The sequence below is a fragment of the Tenrec ecaudatus genome, chromosome X (assembly GCF_050624435.1).
Source record: "Tenrec ecaudatus isolate mTenEca1 chromosome X, mTenEca1.hap1, whole genome shotgun sequence".
Lineage (NCBI taxonomy): Eukaryota > Metazoa > Chordata > Mammalia > Afrosoricida > Tenrecidae > Tenrec > Tenrec ecaudatus.
Window position 1 is genome coordinate 15,433,288 of NC_134548.1, and position 18,526 is coordinate 15,451,813.

The 18,526-nt window shown below is 40.8% G+C and overlaps 1 protein-coding gene across 5 annotated transcripts in view; it reads right to left on the reverse strand.

Annotated features, from left to right (window-relative positions):
* Window positions 1-18,526, reverse strand: part of ADGRG2 (adhesion G protein-coupled receptor G2) — a 120,297-nt gene that overhangs the window by 40,973 nt on the left and 60,798 nt on the right. For 2 of the 5 annotated variants that reach the window (XM_075539630.1, XM_075539626.1), the window contains exons 4-9: window positions 11,695-11,730; window positions 7,513-7,551; window positions 7,382-7,405; window positions 5,009-5,047; window positions 2,523-2,564; window positions 1,490-1,525 (exon numbers count right to left, since the gene is read on the reverse strand). In XM_075539630.1, coding sequence (XP_075395745.1) covers window positions 1,490-1,525; window positions 2,523-2,564; window positions 5,009-5,047; window positions 7,382-7,405; window positions 7,513-7,551; window positions 11,695-11,730 — 216 coding nt within the window. The remainder of the gene's footprint in view (window positions 1-1,489; window positions 1,526-2,522; window positions 2,565-5,008; window positions 5,048-7,381; window positions 7,406-7,512; window positions 7,552-11,694; window positions 11,731-18,526) is intronic. The other 3 variants (XM_075539627.1, XM_075539628.1, XM_075539629.1) reach the window with 3 other exon arrangements.

Genomic DNA, 18,526 nt, shown 5'->3' on the forward strand with positions numbered 1-18,526 from the left:
ACAACAACACCCACAACCAAGCCAGTTAAATATGTCAACACTTGCAAATAGATGGCAATGTCAAGAGAATTCAGAAACTTAGGCATCCAATGTGGGCTGAAAATATTATAAGCAAAAGTGGGCTGAATGAATTCCACAAGAATGAGAGGTGTGAGTTTTCATTTATTAGTTGGCCAGCCATGGAGCTTAATTCTTTATGATTCTTTAGGTGTTCTGATCCGCAACTCCTTCCTAAAATTTCTTTGGCCCATTTCCAATTAATCCGTCTCCTGTCCACTATAAAGGGACCATGAATGTTAATCAAGAAGAATAACTTTAAATAGAAAAGCCCTTAATTACAGCTCCTCATTCTTTTTCTAGTAGGTGAGTCCATGAACATGCTAATATTGTCCTAATTCCTTATGCATATACTTTTTAATGAAATTAACATTAATGTCAGCATATCACTTCACATGAGCAGAAATGACATGATTAAAAAAATTTTTTTGACAAACACCTCCTATAGTCTATTGACTTTGGGAGTTTCCAAATACAGCCCCTGCCCTCAAGGAGCGTAGAATCTAGTGCAGGGGTCCTAAAACTACGGCCCGCCGAAGACATTTATCCGGCCCACCAGGTGTTTTTTCCCCGTTTGTTTTTTTTTTACTTCAAAATAAGATATGTGCAGTGTGCATACGGATTTGTTCATAGTTTTTTTTAAACGGTAGTCCAGCTCTCCAACGGGTCTGAGGGACAGTTAACTGGCCCCCTGTTTAAAAAGTTTGAGGACCCCTGATTTAGTGGGTGCTTTTGATGTTAGTTGACATCAAGTTGATTTCACTAGACAGAGCCCCTGTGTGTGCAGAGTAGAACTGCTCCATGGGGTTTTACAGGCTAATTCTCAGGCCTGTCTTCTGAAGTGCCTCCCGGTGATAGAGGCTAGTAGATGAGAGGTTAAAATAAGCTCAGGGTGGAGTCAAGGCCAGAAGGAGAGACCATACAGAGACACAAAGGAGATGGAGAAGAATTGTAGAGAAAACAAGCCCGTGTTAGAACAAAAAGCATCATACAGAAGCATGGGACCTGTAGGGTAAAAGAAGCCCATCTCTTCTCTGAGTCAAAAAGAACGTAAGGTTTACTGCTCTAAGAATCTTTCCTTTGTTAATGTCATCCTTCTGGCAAAGCCTAAGAAGCCCATAAAACATGCATAGAGCAAACCACCAAGGAAATAAGGTTGTTATATTCAGAAACACGTTGGTCTCCTTGTTGCTCAGATTTGGTCAGAATTATGTATGCAATGCTATTTCGTTTCCATGGCCCATTATTATGAGTCCTTAGTTCCTCTCTATAGGGAAAGGAGTATGGACCGAAACCAAAATTTAATTTGAGTTAGTGTTTGTAATGTGGTTTATGCAGAATGATTTTAGTTGATTTGTGGTGTGTAGACACCAGATCTTCAGCTAAGGATTGTGATTCTTTGAGCAAACTGAATTTAGATGCCAAACGTTACCTGACATGTAGATTTCTGTATTGTTCCACACCAATGCTATCCACACCAAAAGAGAAATATTTCATTTAAAATATAATTATGATTAAAATATACATTATGTAAATATTATAGAATATATAGACAGTGAGTAGCGATGTTTCCAATGCTCTTTACAATCTTTGATCTACTGCTTTCTAAGCTTGCCATTCTATCATCTCTCATCTTCTCTGAACTCTAGCTGCACCTTAATCTTTAGTGAAGTGTGTCTTTGCACTGCTTATTCATCCTGAGGATTCTCCTACCTACCCCCTCACTAATGCTAGGTCATTATCTTACAATTTACCCCAAGTACATGGCCACAGGACATTCTTTCAAAAAACTTATTCTGTAAAGGTTCAGAGGGTAAGAATTTTAGGCTTTTGTTACAACTACTTAATTCTACTATTCACTGTAAAAGAAGAGTAGTCAGGGATAACATGTAAAAAAATGGGTACAGTTGTGTTTCAATAAATCTTCATTTACAAAAACAAGATGGTGGGTAAAAGTTAGCCGGTGAGTCAAAGTTTAGCAACCCCATCTTTAAATCAACCAAAAGTCTTTGTTAATCATGTATGTTATGTGCCTAGACTTGCACCACGTACTTCTAAATAGATCCCTTTTGATATTAAATAGAGTTGGAGATTCACTGCTCCAAAAATATTTTCTTCATTTATTGTGTCTTATCGACAAACTCATTAGTACCAACCTTTCCATCTCCCGGGCCTCTAAAAAACACTCATACAATAATTGTCTTTGTATGCATATGGCTCATATTATTATGATTGCTTGTCTTGTCTCCTCCCATTGACTAGAAAATTCTTGAGGGTAAGCACTGTGTCTGATCATTATTATGTAGCCCCAAACACTTAGTACAACTCCAGGCACCCAGTGCATAAAAATATCTATCATTAGGAAAAGGTTTTCTTTTTTTAAGACAAGGAAAAAACACCAGCCGCTTGTTTAATTTTACATGAGTTATAAAAAAGAAAGTCTTGATATTGATAATAAGTCATACCTGATGTATTGAAGGTTTTTACTATAGTGATTTTAGCTTTGTCTGCAAAGAAGCAATTTAAATATTAGAGCAGAATTGTTGCCTGGTTTTTGGGGATGGGAAGAAAACCATTTTCCATGAGCAGTATTTTAGTGAAGCTATGAGAAAATCACATGGTTGGCACCTCTAAGTTGTCCTGGGAGCGGAATGGACAGGAAGCACATACGTAGCTCATAGAGCATCAGCGCTGGAGTCGGTCTAGGAATTGGATTCCCATGTCTACCCAGTTAGATAACACCCCTGACACACCCCATTGTTGGTATAATTCTATTTCCGTTTCCAAGGGCCACTGCTAGACAAATGAGTGTGGACTTAGACTTCAGATATGTATAATTAAGTCACCATCAGGACCTTCAAGGGATAGCTTGCAAAGAGCAGGTGACTGAGAGTAAAAACATAATAGAAAACAGGAAGCATAGGGTCTACCTAATTGCTACAATAGTCCACAATCAACAAAGTGCCCTGTTAATTCTATTGGAAGGTAAGATAGTGTCAACCCCATTGCATTGCAGTGATGGATCAAATGACTGCCAAATCAAGACCATTTAAGTACAGTCACACAAAAGCACTGGTCAAATGCAATGTCTTACAGGTAAATACTACCATGCTCTGATGAAGCAAACCCTGTCTTCCCAACACCCTTTGAAGCCATAGCTCAGGATTCAATCTCCAGATAATAGAGGACTGGGTTCGAGAGCATTGCTGTAAGGAGAAGCCATTAGAAAGGGCTACGTTGTGGTCACAGATTTGGGACTATCTCTTAGGATGAACTGGCCGGTTCTGAAGAAAAGACAACTCTCCGAGCTTAGAGCCTCATTTCAGAATGACGATGTTATTATTCTGACAGCTTCACAGGTCTCATTTGTGTAGATGTGATTGAAACGTTCTATTGCAACGTGAGACCCATAGCAATGATGGGTGGTAATTTCTTAGAGAGACTGTGAGCGTCTTGCATTACAATTCAGATAAAAAATACACTTGTATAATTCATTTCTGCAAATAGTTTCCTTTCCAGAGGAAACAGCCATGAAAGGAACTTCTGGTTCTACAAATCATGAAGTGAAAAAATACAATCTAAACCTTAGAATGAGAAACATTAAATGATATATGATGTAGTGATGTCATCTCAACAGAGGTCAGATGACAAAGATACTCTCCTCTCTTGCTGACAGCAATGTTATTGGATACAACCTTCTGAGAAGGCAATTGAGCAGAGGTATTAGGGACCTTAAAATACTCATTATCCTGCCCCATTAAGTCCAATCTTTGGAGAGCATCCTAAATAAATTGGGGACAAATGCAAAGATGTTGGCACCAAGATGTTCATTGCAACAATTTCTATTAAAAAATAGAAACAGCCATAATGTTTACATAGGCCTCACAATGGAATATTTTCATCATTAGTAGTATGGGACTCTAGAAAACATTTTGATATAATATTGAGTTACCGTATATACTTGAGTATAAGCTGAGGCATCTAATTTTACCATACAAAACTGGGGGCCTTTTGCAGCATAAAAATCGTGCTGGGAAAAAACTCAGCTTATACTAGAGTATATACGGTAAATAGGCATTGATGTGCTAAACCCAAGGTTGGTGATTCAAGCCCACTAGCTGCTCTGCAGGATAAAGATGAGGTTGTCTACTCCCACAAAGATTTAGCTCATAAAGATAAACCCTACACAGGGTTGATAAGAATCAGAATGAACTCCATGGCCGTGGTTTGGGGTCTTATTGAGTCAAAAAGGAAGATACAAAAATCTATGTAAACGATGGCTATTTTTAAGAGGATAGAAAGATAGATAATTGTTGGGTGCCATCCAGCTTATAATGAGCCTGTGTGACAGAGAAGAACAGCCCCGCTGGGGTTCCTAGGCTGTAATCTCTATGGGAGCAGATCGCCAGGTCTGTCTCCTGAGGCACTTCTAGGTGGATTTGAACTTCCAATCTTTCAGTTAGCAGCTGAACGCTTAAATGGAGCCACAGGGCTCCAGAACTATATCACACTAAATGGAAATATATAAAATGTATAGTAACAGTAGTAACCTTAAAGACCTCCATTTGCTTCTTTGTATTTTTCTAATATGTTCTCTCTCGCTCTCTCTCTCTCTCTGTCTCTTAAATGGATTATAATAAATAAATAGCACATTTTTTTAACCAGTGTGCTCTTAGCCACAACAGTTTGGAAATTTGGGGACGTGGTGATACCTGAACTATGGCTCAATGTCAATGTAAAACAAAACCCAAAATCTATGGAGTGCATTCTGATGAGCAGCGACCCTGTGTGCAAAAGGGTAGTAAGTAAATCACCAGTTGAGTTGAAGGCACCAGGAGGTGGACCAGGTGAGAAAGGAACACGGTGGTAGCCTAGTAGAGCACACACGTCTACATGGAACTCAAGAAGCTACAGAACCAGAGGATTCGGTTTAGAAAGAACATAATATTACCTGTTTTGTTTAAAGTGGTTAATATACTGGAAGTGGCATCTGAAATAAAATAACAAAAATTAGCATAACTCTGGGCATGGTTTGCAAAGGTGTGTCCTCCTGGACACTGTAAGCATTTTATTTTGCCTGAAATTTAGGAGACTTTCAGAGAGTGAGTGTCTTTCTTTCTGTTATTTTTATTCCTCCCCCAAAGCCCACCGATACTATTAAAGGTATTTGCTGCCCATCCTCTTACCACCCTCCTGCCTCCAACCCCAGGGTGAGTCCTGCACAGGTTCATTCACTCTAAATGTGTTTCCTGGACTAACGTTATGTGTCCAACACATAGCCAAAAGCCAGTGGCCATGGAGTCAACTTCCATTCCTGGTGACCCCAGGTGCATCAGAGGAGACTTCTGTGCTCCATTGAGTTGTCAATGGCCTTGGTGGTGCAGTGAGCTATGCGTGGAGCTGCTGACCCCAAGGTCAGCAGTTTGAAACCAGCAGTTGCTCTGTGGGAAAAAGAGAAATCTTTCTACTCCCAAAAAGAGTTGCTCTGTCTTCTAGGGTTCATTGAAATCAACTTGATGGCAGTGAGTTTTAAATTCTGAGGAGTTTTCTGTCATAGATCACTAGGCCTTTCTTCAGCGGCACCTCTCTGGGTGAGTTTGAACCTCTACACTTTTGGTTACCAGCAGAGCATCTTACCTGTCCAGGGACTCTAACATATAGCAATGCCCTTAACATTACCGGAGTTAAGTAAGTCCCTTCCTGCTACTGCACATTATGTTCCTTTGTGTCATCTATTATAATGAGAGTCCGGAAAAACTCACTCGCTCCCTGCCATTGATGTCGACGCATAGTGACCCTATAGAAGAGAGTCGAACTGCCCCCGTGAGTTTCCAGACTGTAATTCTTTATGAGAATACAAAACCCCATCATTAACATTAGCTTCAATACACTGTCCTTATATGCTTTGTACATGTTTACCTTCTCAAGCAATTGTTAAGTAATTCTTGTGTCAACTTGGAGTTCTCATTTTCACCTTGTTTAACTCAAAGTCCAATTTTAAACCCGCTGTTATTATTCTTTACATGAAAATCAGTCTAGAATTTGGTTCGCTCCCAAGCCAGCACGAACATGGTTCGACTTCAGTTTAACTACGGGACTCGCAGGGTCTAACAGGCTTCATCTGTAAACTGAAACAGTTATATTTGTTTGGTCTCTTGGGTTTTCTTTACGATTTGTTTAAATGTAGAGTTAACCAAGTAATTGATTCTGGGACTTTCAGGTTTAACCAATTACTGTTCTGACTGTTGTCATTTTTTGGCACATGTTTGGCTCCCTCCCTCCACCCATCCGACGATCAAAAGTTCTAACTCCTTAAAATTCGATCAATAATCATACCAGCTGTGAAGAGTGGCAGGGCATGACCGCAGTGCCATGGAAGGCTGTCTACCCACAGAGGGGAGGAACAGAATGTGCTGCTCTCCACAATGACCCTTTCCTCTGGCTCAAAGAGGAGGCCAATTGTTTTGTCTTCGTTTCATATGATTTAAAAACTGATAAAACCATCTGTAAACGGACTGTCTTTGAACGCGCTGTCTCTCCAAACCCAAGCGGAAATGTGTGGGAGTCACTGGATGTACTTTTCACATTTAAACAACTGTTCTATAAAACTTGCTGGCACTGTGTTAGAGAGCAAGTGAGATGGGGTACTCCAAATGAGTACTAAAAGAAACTAAATATTTTCTTCTCTAGAACAGTTAATGGTGGAGGGCTGTTCTCCCTCTGTGAGAACAAAAATGTGTTCATATTACCAGAAATTGTAGGTAGCTTTCCATGGCTGTGTTGGGCTGCTAATCTCAAGGTTAGCGGTTCAAACCCACTAACCACTTCTTGGGAGAATGATGAGGCCATCTGATCCCGTAAAGATCTAAGGTCTCAGAAACCCTATGTAGGGCCACTCAGTCAGAATGGTGGTGGGTTTTTATGTTTGTTTGTTTGTTTCCAAGGTGGACCAGGGTCCCTGGTGGCACAGTGGTTAAGTGCTTGGTTGCTAACAGAAAGGTTGACTGTTTGAACCCAGCAGATGTTCTATTCTACACGAGGAAAATGGGGTAGTCTGCTTCTGTAAGGATTACAGCCTAGTAACCGAATGGGGCAGTCTAGTCTGTCCATTTGTCATAGTCACCTTGACTTAGGTCCCATAATTCAATGAACCGTTTGTTGGTTTGTTTATTTGGAGGAGGAGGCTTTGCTTGGGGGTGAGGTATTGAAGCTACTTAAGAGACTCATATAATATAGAAGTTAAAACCTTCAATACCATTTTTGATATTTATATTCGTAGTGAGGGTTATTAATTTTCATTTGCTTCAGAAAAAGTCATTCTTACCATTGAGGCTTGTAGTTTCAACCTCTTTCAGCACCGAAGAGAAAAATAATACAAAGATATAATTAAATCCCAAACTTAACAAGTTGAGCTAAATCTAGGCTTAAATGTTTTCAAAATCTTGCCTGGAGTACCATTGGAGATGGGGATAAACCCGATCCGAGGTGATTCAGCTGCAGGAGGAAACAAATGTTTTTAATGAATGCATTTAAATCATTATTTATTGCATTTGAAGGAGTTAGAATATTTATACGTGGGGGTAAAAGTAAAACAGAACGAAAGAAAAATGTGCTGTCTGACCACAGTACACTATTTGGTTAAATCTGCAAGTCCCATCACCACTCAGTGGATCTACATCTACTCAAATTGTAGAGAAAACCCAAGAGACCAAATAAATACCACGGTCTCATTTTAGATGAAGAAATGGAAAGCTTTGATTACAAAGTCTACTATCAAAATCCAAACAAAATCCCCCCTACATATTCACGGCCGCTGAGTTGATCCCAATTCACAATGACCCCGTCAGACAGAGTAGAACTGCCCCTTTGGGTTCGTAAGGCTGTCAATCTTTCCGGGAGCAGACAGCCTCATCTTTGTCCTGCACAACTCGAACTGCCGACCTTGCTGTTAGCAGCCCAACTGGAAACCCACTATACTAGCAGGGCTTCTTTACAAAGCCGACTGGTACTTATACAATATTAAGAAATAAATATAAGAAATGGGATTTTCAATTATTTTTTTTCAAGCAGAACAGTCTAGAAACATTTCATATTTTTACTGATTTTCTGGGCTACAGTCATGATTGACATATTGGCTCCATTCTGTTATGCCGACACCTGGCAACGTTTCCCATAGTGAACATGAGCATTAAAAAAAAATCTTGACCCCCCAAACTCTACTCCCTAACACAATTTCCTGGTATGTTATTTTCGAATTTGACTGCTATTAAGACAATCAATCCAGTTATAAATTTTCTGCGGAGTGACTCCACTTACACAGAGGTCAGATGCTGCACACATTTGGTGTGTTTCAATATTAAAAAGAACCAATGGCTTGACCTCGACCCCCAAATGGGAAAAGCAAATACAAACATTTCTACCACTGCAGCAGGGAGAGCTTGGCTCTCTGCTGGTCAGGACAAAATTTGGGTGCGTCAAGGCGCTTGGCTAGCTTGTCTGTTTCAGGCGGCTCATGCGTTGGCTGAAACACACACACCCTGTCTGTCCTACATTATTGCTTCCATATTTTGTCATTTACTACATTTATGCTTTTTAAAAAAAAAATCCAAGCTATTTCTTGAGAAATAAAACCGTCCCTGAGCAATCTGAAGTATGGCGATGATATCCTTTCCTCATTGGACAAAGCATTAAAAAAAAACATTCATGACTGTTCATTCGTCCCCAAAGGAATCCTGGGGGCACAACAGTTAAACATGTTGGCTGCTAACCAAAAAGTGGGCAGGTCAAACCCACCCAACAGCTCCAAGGGCGAAAGACTTGGTGATGTGTTCTCGCCAAGCCTAGGAAATCCTACGGGGCCGCTCTCCTGTGTCATACGGGCTTGCTCTGAGTCAAAGTTGACTCAACGGCACCTCGGAACAACACTTCTTCCCGGTGTTGATGGGCGGTGATGTTGGTCCGAGGCCTGTGAGCACACTGGCCCTGAATGTCCACTTTGCACAGCACAAACCCAGAGCTCCTAGCTTCTAGGCTGGGACCCAATGCAGGGTGAGATCCCAAGATCCATTCCTCATTCGATACAGACGAAATTTTGCAAATCTAGCACTATGGTCGAGTCTGCTGAGGCTATTCTACGGGCAGACAAAGGCCACCCATGATTGTTAAGTCAATTCTGACTGGTTCTGAGGCTAGTTTGAACCCGTGACCTTTATGTAAGCAGCCAAGCGCTTGAGTGCTATGCCACCAGGACTGCTCCAGACAAATACAATGGTTAATTTTATCGTAGAAGCTTAAGAACTGGTGTGTGTGTGTGTGTGTGTGTGTGTGAGAGAGAGAGAGAGAGAGAGAGAGAGAGAGAGAGAGAGAGAGAGAGAGAGAGAGAGAGAGAGAGAGAGAGAGAGAGAAAGAGATTGGTACTTTGCAGTCCTGTGTTTGGTTCTTTTCCATTACTTATGTAATAAGATTAAAAACCAACAACAACCTTTTATTGTAAATTGGGTGAAGGCTTACAGAGCAGATGAATTTTACATTCAACAGTTCGTATTCCTTTTGTTTCAACTCATCCATTGCAATGGCCGCAATGGATTGTTATTGATCTCCTCCTGTGTTTACCATTTCCTTTTCTCCTTTCCTCACCCTTCTGAATGCTGCCTATTCAACCTCAAATGGTGATTATTCTAAGGTGTGTGTACCTCCCTTGGGTTACTGCTCCCATATTGAGCCACAGGGGTGTTAATTCATAGTATTCATCATTAAAAATTGCCATTAATTCTGGCTCATAGCAACCACAGGACAGAGTAGAACTACCCTGCAGAATAGGCTGCAAATCTTTACAGGAGCAGAAAGTCTAATCTTTCTCCTGCTGAATAGCTGATGGGTTCAAACTGCTGACCTTGTAGTTAACAGTCCAACACGGAACCTATTCTATCTTCCTATTTATTGAGGGTTTACTCTTAATGAAGCAGGCACTGTTATTCTCTCCCAGCTTACAGCTGAGGAAACAGAATCATTGCAAGGTTAAGGCATTTGTTCAAAGTCACACTTCCGGCAACGGGGATGGAGGAGCGTGGTCATATTTAAACGCAAGCAGTTTAGCTCCAAATAATGTGTGATTATGGGCGAGGTTTACTCTGTGAACCTCAGCTTCTTCATCTAGAATATGAATAAAATTATTATGTTGAGAGGTGAAGGGAAGGTATCTGAAAACTTCTAGACTCGTGGTACATGCACAAACAGTAATTGTTTTTGTTATTCATTTGATTTAAATAAATGAAGGAATTGTAGTTGAAGTTCGTTTTTATATAATGATGATGGTGTAGTAGGAATTCTGGTTGCATAGTAGTTGTATATTTGGGCTGCTAACTGCAAGGTCATGAATTCAAAACTACCAGCCACTCCATGGGAGAAAGATGAGGCTTTCTACTCCCATAAAGATTTATAGTCACTAAAACCCACAAGGGCAGTTCTACCCTGTCCTATAGAGTCACTATGAGTTTTATTGATTTGATGGCAGTGAGTTTTTTTGTTGTTGATAATGGATGGGTTGTGATTTGATTCACTCGTTAGGAGAAAAGACTGTTCTGGAATACCTAGCATCCCAGAAAGAATACAGAATTAGGAGTCAGAGAAGCTATGTGTTGTCACTGTACTGTGCAGTATGGGGTAAAAAGTTGTGTGACAAGTCATTCAATCACCCCAGGCTGCATTGTCTCATCAATAACAGAATTGGGCCACTGCCTCCCTAAGGTCCCATTTCCTTCCAGTTAGCAGCCTCAAATGGGGCTTCTGTCCTGGTTCTTATATTACTGGTCCTATTATAGATGCCTCTTTATTTACCTGCCTTACCATAATCCTGGATTCTCCTGAGTGCTAAGCCCTTGGAAGTCATTTGAAAAATAGCACATAAACCAAAAACCAAACTCACTGCTAATGGAGCCTATACTAACTCATAGTGACCTATAGGACAGCATAGAAATGCCCCCTGTGAGTTTCCCAGATTGTAATTCTTTACAGGGGTAGAAAGGTCCATTTCCTTCCGAGGAGTAGATGGTGGTTTCAAACTGTTGACCTTGATGTTAGCTGTCCAAGGTGCCACCACTACCCCCCACCAGTGCTCATCACAAGGCACTTGCCATGTTTATATTCTCAAGATACTTTAGGACACTTGTGAAGTGGAGCACTAAAAATAACTTGTAAAAGCCACAATTTACTCCGAAGTTTGGCCCACAATGAGTCAATGTTGTTAGGTGCCGTTGAATCAATTCCGACTCAGAGCAATCCTGTGTGACAGAGCAGAACTGCCCAATAGGGTTTCCTTTGGGGGAAGATCACGAGGTCTTTCTCCCTTGGAGCCTCCAGGTAGGTCCAAACCTCCAGCCTTTCAGATAGCAACCAAGTGCGGAATCAGAGAGCCGCTAGGGCTCCATGCCCACAGGTGCAGGATCATGATGTCTGTCATCTTATGTATGAGTACTACTGATTTCCCAGGTATACGGCATACTGCGACATCGAGTAGTTCGACTAAGTTCCATGGAGAAAAGGACTGTGTTCTACCTGACCATTGGCCATATTTCACAGAGACTTTGTAAAGAAGAATATTTTCCTCAAATTCCCCAAATCATGAAAAAACAGTCTTACCAGATGGCGATGGCAAACTGGAATTAGCAGCATTTTCTGTTGAGAAAAAAAAAGTGATTTGTTCAGTTAAATGGGATCAATAAGTTCATTGGTGTACAAAATAGTACGCTGTGCATCTTTATTAAGAGGCATTGGTAAGTTCACGGGTAGCCTTTTTGCATCCCATGCAGGATAAAAGGGCTCCATTCCTGGCCAATGTACCTCAGGCTTGTGTGCGCCTGTGAGGCTGAACAAGTTTCAGTGGCGCTCAGAGACTCAGACTGACTAGGAGGACAGGCCCAGCATAGGGATGGTGCAGAAAAGGGCAGCACTTTGTTTCCTTGTGTATGGAGTTGCCATTGGCTAGGGGCCAACTCCAGGGCCTATAATAACACAATGTTTTCACTGTGACTATAACATGAGCTGCAAATAACTACCAGAAGAGGGCAGTATGCTAATTTACGCTGATTTTCAGCAGGTTACTTACCATATATACTTGAGTATAAGCTGACCCAAGTATCAAACCAAGGAATCTAATTTTACCACAAAAAATGCATGAAAAATGTGCTGAAAAACTCTGCTTATACTCACGTATATATGGTGATCTGTCCTTTTCATTTCTCTATGATGACATATACAGTGAAGCCATAGGCATCCTGGTGGCGCAGTGGTTAAGCACTTGGTCACTAAAGAAAAGGTTGATAGCTGGAACCCACAAACTGCTCCACAGGCGGCAGATGAGGCTGTCTGTCGCCATACAGATTTCAGACGTGTAAACCCTGTGGGGCAGTTCTCTTCTGTTGTAGTGGGCCATTGTTGGAATTAAGTCCATAACAATGGGTTTGGGGTTCATGGTGAAGCCAGAGGGAGTATGGGTAACATAGTGATTGAAGTGCTTGGCTGCGAACAGAAAGGTGCGTGGGAGAAAGATGCTGCCGTCTGTTTTTGTAAATACTTCGACCTCGGAAACCGTGTGAGAACAGTTCCACTCTGTCCGATAGGGTCACTATGAGTTGGAATTGACTCAATGTGTTTGGATTTTTACTTTGTGTGAATCCCATCTTTCCAATCGTTAACTGTTGTAGGTGTTCTTCCCATTTTATTATATAACAATTTAGTACATTTTGAACTAAAGAAGGATGGCAAAGAGCCTCAGTTATTGGCTAATATGCTCATTAAGTCAAAACAAACCCAATCCACTACTATGTAGTTAATTTGGACTCACAGCGACCCTACAGGACAGATTAGAACTGGCAATTGGGTTTCCAAGGCTGCAAATCTTTATGGAAGAGGATGGGTGCATCTTTCTCCCTTGGAGCTGCTAGTGAGTTTGAACCACCTACCATTCCATTAGCTGTCAAATGCTTAACCACTGTGCCACCAGGGATCGAATATGTTCATTAGACTTTGTAAAAGGACAAAATGTGTGACCTGCATAAATTAAGCTTCCACTAAGTATGCTTCTTTTTACCACAGATTTTCTACATATGAAATACAAATTTTCCATTCTTATAATTTAAACTCGATCAATCCCCTCTGGATGTGTAAACTAAAGAGTTACTGAGTTATTTGTGCGTGTGTGTGTGTCTAAAATAATCATCACAAGCTATTATTCATAACCTGATTTTTATCATGACATTATATCCTGAACATTGTTCTAGATCATTCCACAGTTTCCTACAACACCATTTGTGATGGCTGCGGAGCATTTCATTAAGCAGATGCACCGTTAATTTATATAACACATTCCCTTTGGACAGGCATGTTGGTACATGCTATTTGTATGATTACAAACAATTCCACAATAAATCCCTCTGGCTATATGTTTGCATACATATTTGATTATTTCCTTCAGAAACTCCATGAATTCTGATCGCCAAATTGCTTAACAGAAAACATCAAGCATTTCATACTACCTTTTCCAGTGCCTGAGTATTACTTCCCCAAACCCTCTCCCATGGTGAAGGTTATCCTAAAAACTTAATTTTTTTTTAAATTACAAAGGAATAGTTGTTTCCACGGTGATATCTGGAGATATAATTATGAGGAAGGGAAAAGTATGTTTCAACAACAAAATTTGCATGGAGAAACATACTCGATAGCTGAAATGGTGGTCGGCTACTATTTGCTTTCTGCGGTCATTCCCATCAAAGTTCCACATTGTGGAATGCATACTTGAATGTGTACTCAAGTTCTCCAGTGAGGCCCTAATTTAATCGGGATTACTTTTTTTCTAGGTCTCTGTCCCTCATGTTACCTTAACATGCCACCAATGAAAGAATCTGTTAACAGGAGTTTAATTCTAAGAATACTCTTGTAAGCACAGAGGGGAAATCGGTTATTCATACGTTAGGAGGATTTAGGTACATTCCTCTGGCCATCTAGTAAAGACCTACCACACTAGATCATGTGCAAGAATATTAAGGAGTACGTAATATGGTTTGCTCTGAGAATGACCCTGTCTGAGTGGTGCAGATGAGGCGCCACAACAGGATATAAGCAGGGAGAAGCAGGAAGGTACTGGGGAAAAGTTGAATACCAGCAAAGGAGGATGGAGAGAGTAATGTTGGAGGGCAATAGAAGTGAATATGATTTTTTTTTTTACAATTTTGTCCAGAGCCTCTTCATAGTCAGTAATCCAACCTTTTCCACTGTGAAATCTTTTGACCAGAACTATGTACTCACAGGGCAAGGGACTTAATAGAATTGCAACCCTTTGTTTGGTACTAGAGGAAACGGACAACTCAAGGATGACCCAGGGCCAGAGCAGAGAAGGAAGTTTCCTGGGAAACCCACAGAATTGATCCACTATCTCTAGATAGTCAAGTTTGAGATGCACAGACTCACAATCAAGAGTGAAAACCGGATCAAAATGTAGATCAAGGACTAGAGCAGACCAGCCCACAGGCCGAGCTGACCTCAAAACAGGCGAGGCAGCACTCAGCTTGAAAGAACGGAATGGATTTGACAAATAAAAACTAGAGACTTTAAAATTGTTATCATCTGCGTTTTCTTTTTTTCTATAGGTATTTTTTGGGCTAATTGCTCAGTGACTAACAGTTTATTCACTCTTTCTGTCTCTCATTATGATGCTCCACACATCACTCATCCTGGTCCAATAGTGAGATGGCCTCCGAGGCTTTACATTTTCCTGAGTCCTGGCCCATGTTTCTCTTGGGCTCTTTCCTAACTTCCCGTTTGTTGCAACTAACGAGGTGGTCGTCATTTCCAATGAGTCATGTATTTGAGCTCCATGCCACTCTTGGGAGATAAATCATTTCCATTGTTAAAAAAAATCCATAAACAAAGAAAGGGAAAGCATTTAACATTTCAGATTTTCCTTTGGAAACTTACAAAGAACAAATCTGAAAGCATTATCCATTTATTGAAGTCTTGATTTAAGTCAATAAATAAAATGACTGTGATCTTTCTGTAACATTTATTCATTATGACTCCCTGGTGATTTTCTTTTTTTTAAGTCCATATATTCCAATTATGATGAGCATGACTTGGCATACATGAACTTGGGATGGTTGCCAAACAGAGACAGAATTGGAAATTCAAGAAATTGATGGAGTCTCTTTTCCTACATCGTCTCCCTGGGACATTCTTTCAAAGCTATTTCCACCTCCCAAATTCCCATCCTGCATGGCCAAGTGTGGTCTAAGCACTAGCATGTGAATGCTGGCATGCCATTGCCTTTCCAAGGCAATTTATCTAAGACCTCAACCCTCCATCAACCCCAACCATCCCCCTACTTGCTGGCAACACTAGCGAAATACATTAAGCTAAAAACTTTCGTGTTCACAATTTCTTTTTTTAAAATCATTTTATTAGGGGCTCGTACAACTCCTATCACAATCAATACATACATCCATTGTGTCAAGCACATTTGTACATATGTTGCCATCATTGTTGTCAAAGCATTTTCTTTCTACTTGAACCCTTGATATCAGCTCCTCATTTCCCCCTCCCTCCCTCATGAATCCTTGATAATTCATAAATGTTTTTCATGCCTTGCACTGTTCAATGTCTCCCTTTACCCCCTTGTTTGTTGTTTATCCCCCTGGGGGCGGTTATAGGTAGGTCATTGTGATCGCTTCCCTCTTTCTCCCCCCACCTACTCCTTCCCCTCCTGGTATAGCTACTCTCAATATTGGTGCCGAGGAGTTTATCTGTCTTGGATTCCCTGTGTTTCCAGCTTCTATCTGTACCCATGTACATGCTCTGGGCTAGCCATATTTGTAAGGTAGAATTAGGGTCATGATAGTGGGGGGGGAGTGTGTGATGCACACAATTTCTATTGTCATTGTAACAAAGTGTCATAAACTTCATGGCTTAAAACAACACACCTTTGTTATCTGAGTGTTCTGTGACTCTGTCGTGCAGTATCTGTTTTTAGATTAAAAATCAAGGTGTCCATGGGCTACATTCCTTTCTAGAAGCTCTAGGGGAGAGTTGATTTCTGGCCTATTGGGGTTATTGGGAGATTGGAGATCCTTGCAAGACTGAAGTCCCTGTTTTCTTGCTGGCTATAAATGGAGGGCTGTTTCCAGATTCTAGCTCATGGTCCCCTTCTACAATCTTCAAAGCCAGCACCAGTGGGTTGGGGAAAGCCCTCACAAGGTACTCTTTTGCCGCACCCCTTTCTTTGAGTCCATGTTTAATGACTCAAGTTATAATATTGGTTGGGCCCATCTGGATGATCCTCTTCATCCGGAGGATTTTTACTTAAATACATTTGCAAAGTTCCCTTTTCCATGTAAGGTAACCTATGTACACATTCTAGGAATTAGGATGCGGACATCTTTGGGAAGGGGCATTATTCTGTATTTTATTATTTAATCAATCAACAATTCTTTGAGATAAGTGGAATTAGCAGCCTTTCTTTCCCCTTTAATGCACAAAAAACATAGACTAGATGAGATTGAGTGACTTGGTCAAGACCTCATAGGAAATCCATTGTAGAGCTGGGATTTGAACCCCAGGCAGAGTCTAACCTCAGTACCTCTACTTTACTCTACTTTCAATGACTAAGTCTATAGACCACAAACTAGTGTAGAAATGTGGGATATTGTTATTACTAATATGTAGGGAACTACAAAATGTTTGTAGAAAATCTCAATGGAATTTAAAATTTTTAAATTTTTCATAGACTTTTTGAAATCCCCCTTGTGTTTTTCAATCATCTTCATCTGTCATTGTCTTCCAATTACCACTGCTCTTTTCCTAGCCAGAGCCTGATTTTCTCTTATTGTCAAGTGTAAAATATCACAGTCTCAGTATCTTCTAATTGGAAGGAATATTAGTGTCCTTTGCATCCAAATTCTCCTTTAATACGACAACCTATCTACCAAATGCACATAATCCAAATTAATCTCCTGGGCAAATTTTATCCTACCCACACCGGGGGACTCACCTGGATATCTCTGATTGTTTGACTTACTCACCAACATTTAAAAATCAGGAGCTTGCAAAGAGAATTCTCAGTTTTTACCCTGCCTTACAAAATTGGAAGTTTCAGAAGATGGCAAGTTTATGTCTGCTCTCTGGCCCTTTAAAACATGTCCTGACCAAAGAAGCCAATGGAGATAGATAGCTCTCTCTCTTTACAACTTCAAGTATACTTGAACTACACCATTCACTCGACTGTTGGGAATTCTGCTTTAACTTTTCAGCGGTACCGCGGCCAATCATTGTGGATTAATGACTTAACAGATATGAAAACTGTGTGATAAAATGTCCACTCAACTACACATACAAAACAGCTTTAAAAAATTCAGTGCCGAGCCACCATTTCCCTCAGCAATGACCTCACCGACAGAATCTTTGTTGACTTGTGCTTTTTCCGGAAGGCCCTCTCCCCAGCCTCTCCTGATTCCAGGATCGCCTCTCAAACCACCTGCATGCAAGTCCTTCGAAGTCATGGCGGGGTGTTTCTGCGGTTCTCTCTCTCTCTTTACTTTTTCCTGCCTGCTATTTGACACTGTAGCAGAGGTAGATGGAACATGCAAGACGGTTTTCTTAAACCTGTGACTGTGGTTAATCCTAGCAAGTGTTGACTTTCAACAGAAACAAAACAAACAAACCCCAACCCAAACTCCTGGCCATTCCATCGATTCTGACTCACAGTGGCCCTGTCTAGGGTTTCCAAGGCTGTAAAACTTTACAGGAGAAAATAGTCACATCTCCCCCTCCCTCCCCCCCCCCACACACTGCCTTGGAGCAGGTGGTGGATTCGAACACCTGACTTTCTGGTTAGCAGTCCATTGCTTTCCCAACAATGCCACTAAGGCTCCATCACCCTCAAATTGGACAGGAAAGAGAAAGGCTTTATCTTCTGTGAGTGGATCAAAAAAATGAGGCCTCAGCCATGGGAGATCAAAAGGGTAGCATTTGCCCTAAAAGCAAGTTCTGACGGCAAGAAGGAGGGGGGAAAAGGGTGAATGGAAACAGGGAACCCAGGAGGAAGAGGGAAGAGTGATGTTACATTGTAGGGATTACAACCAGCGTCTCAAAACAACATGTGTATAAATTGTTGAATGGGAAACAAATATACTCTGTATACTTTTTCTCAAATCACAGGAAAATGTTCAAAATACAATGAAAGGAAAATGGCTATGCTTAGCCCCTTTTGCATAAATATTTTAGAACCAATGGAAGTTTGTTATAAACTGGTGGCAGTCTTCTTCAGGTTTGGAAGATTGTCCCATAGAGAGATGAGCACTCTTATATGGGAACCCTAAACAAAACAATACTTTTCTCTTATTATCTTGGCTCTTTGGGGTTTGTGACAACAGACACTCTTCCAAGAACTGTACTTTCAGATTTTACTACATAACCAACAAAATGA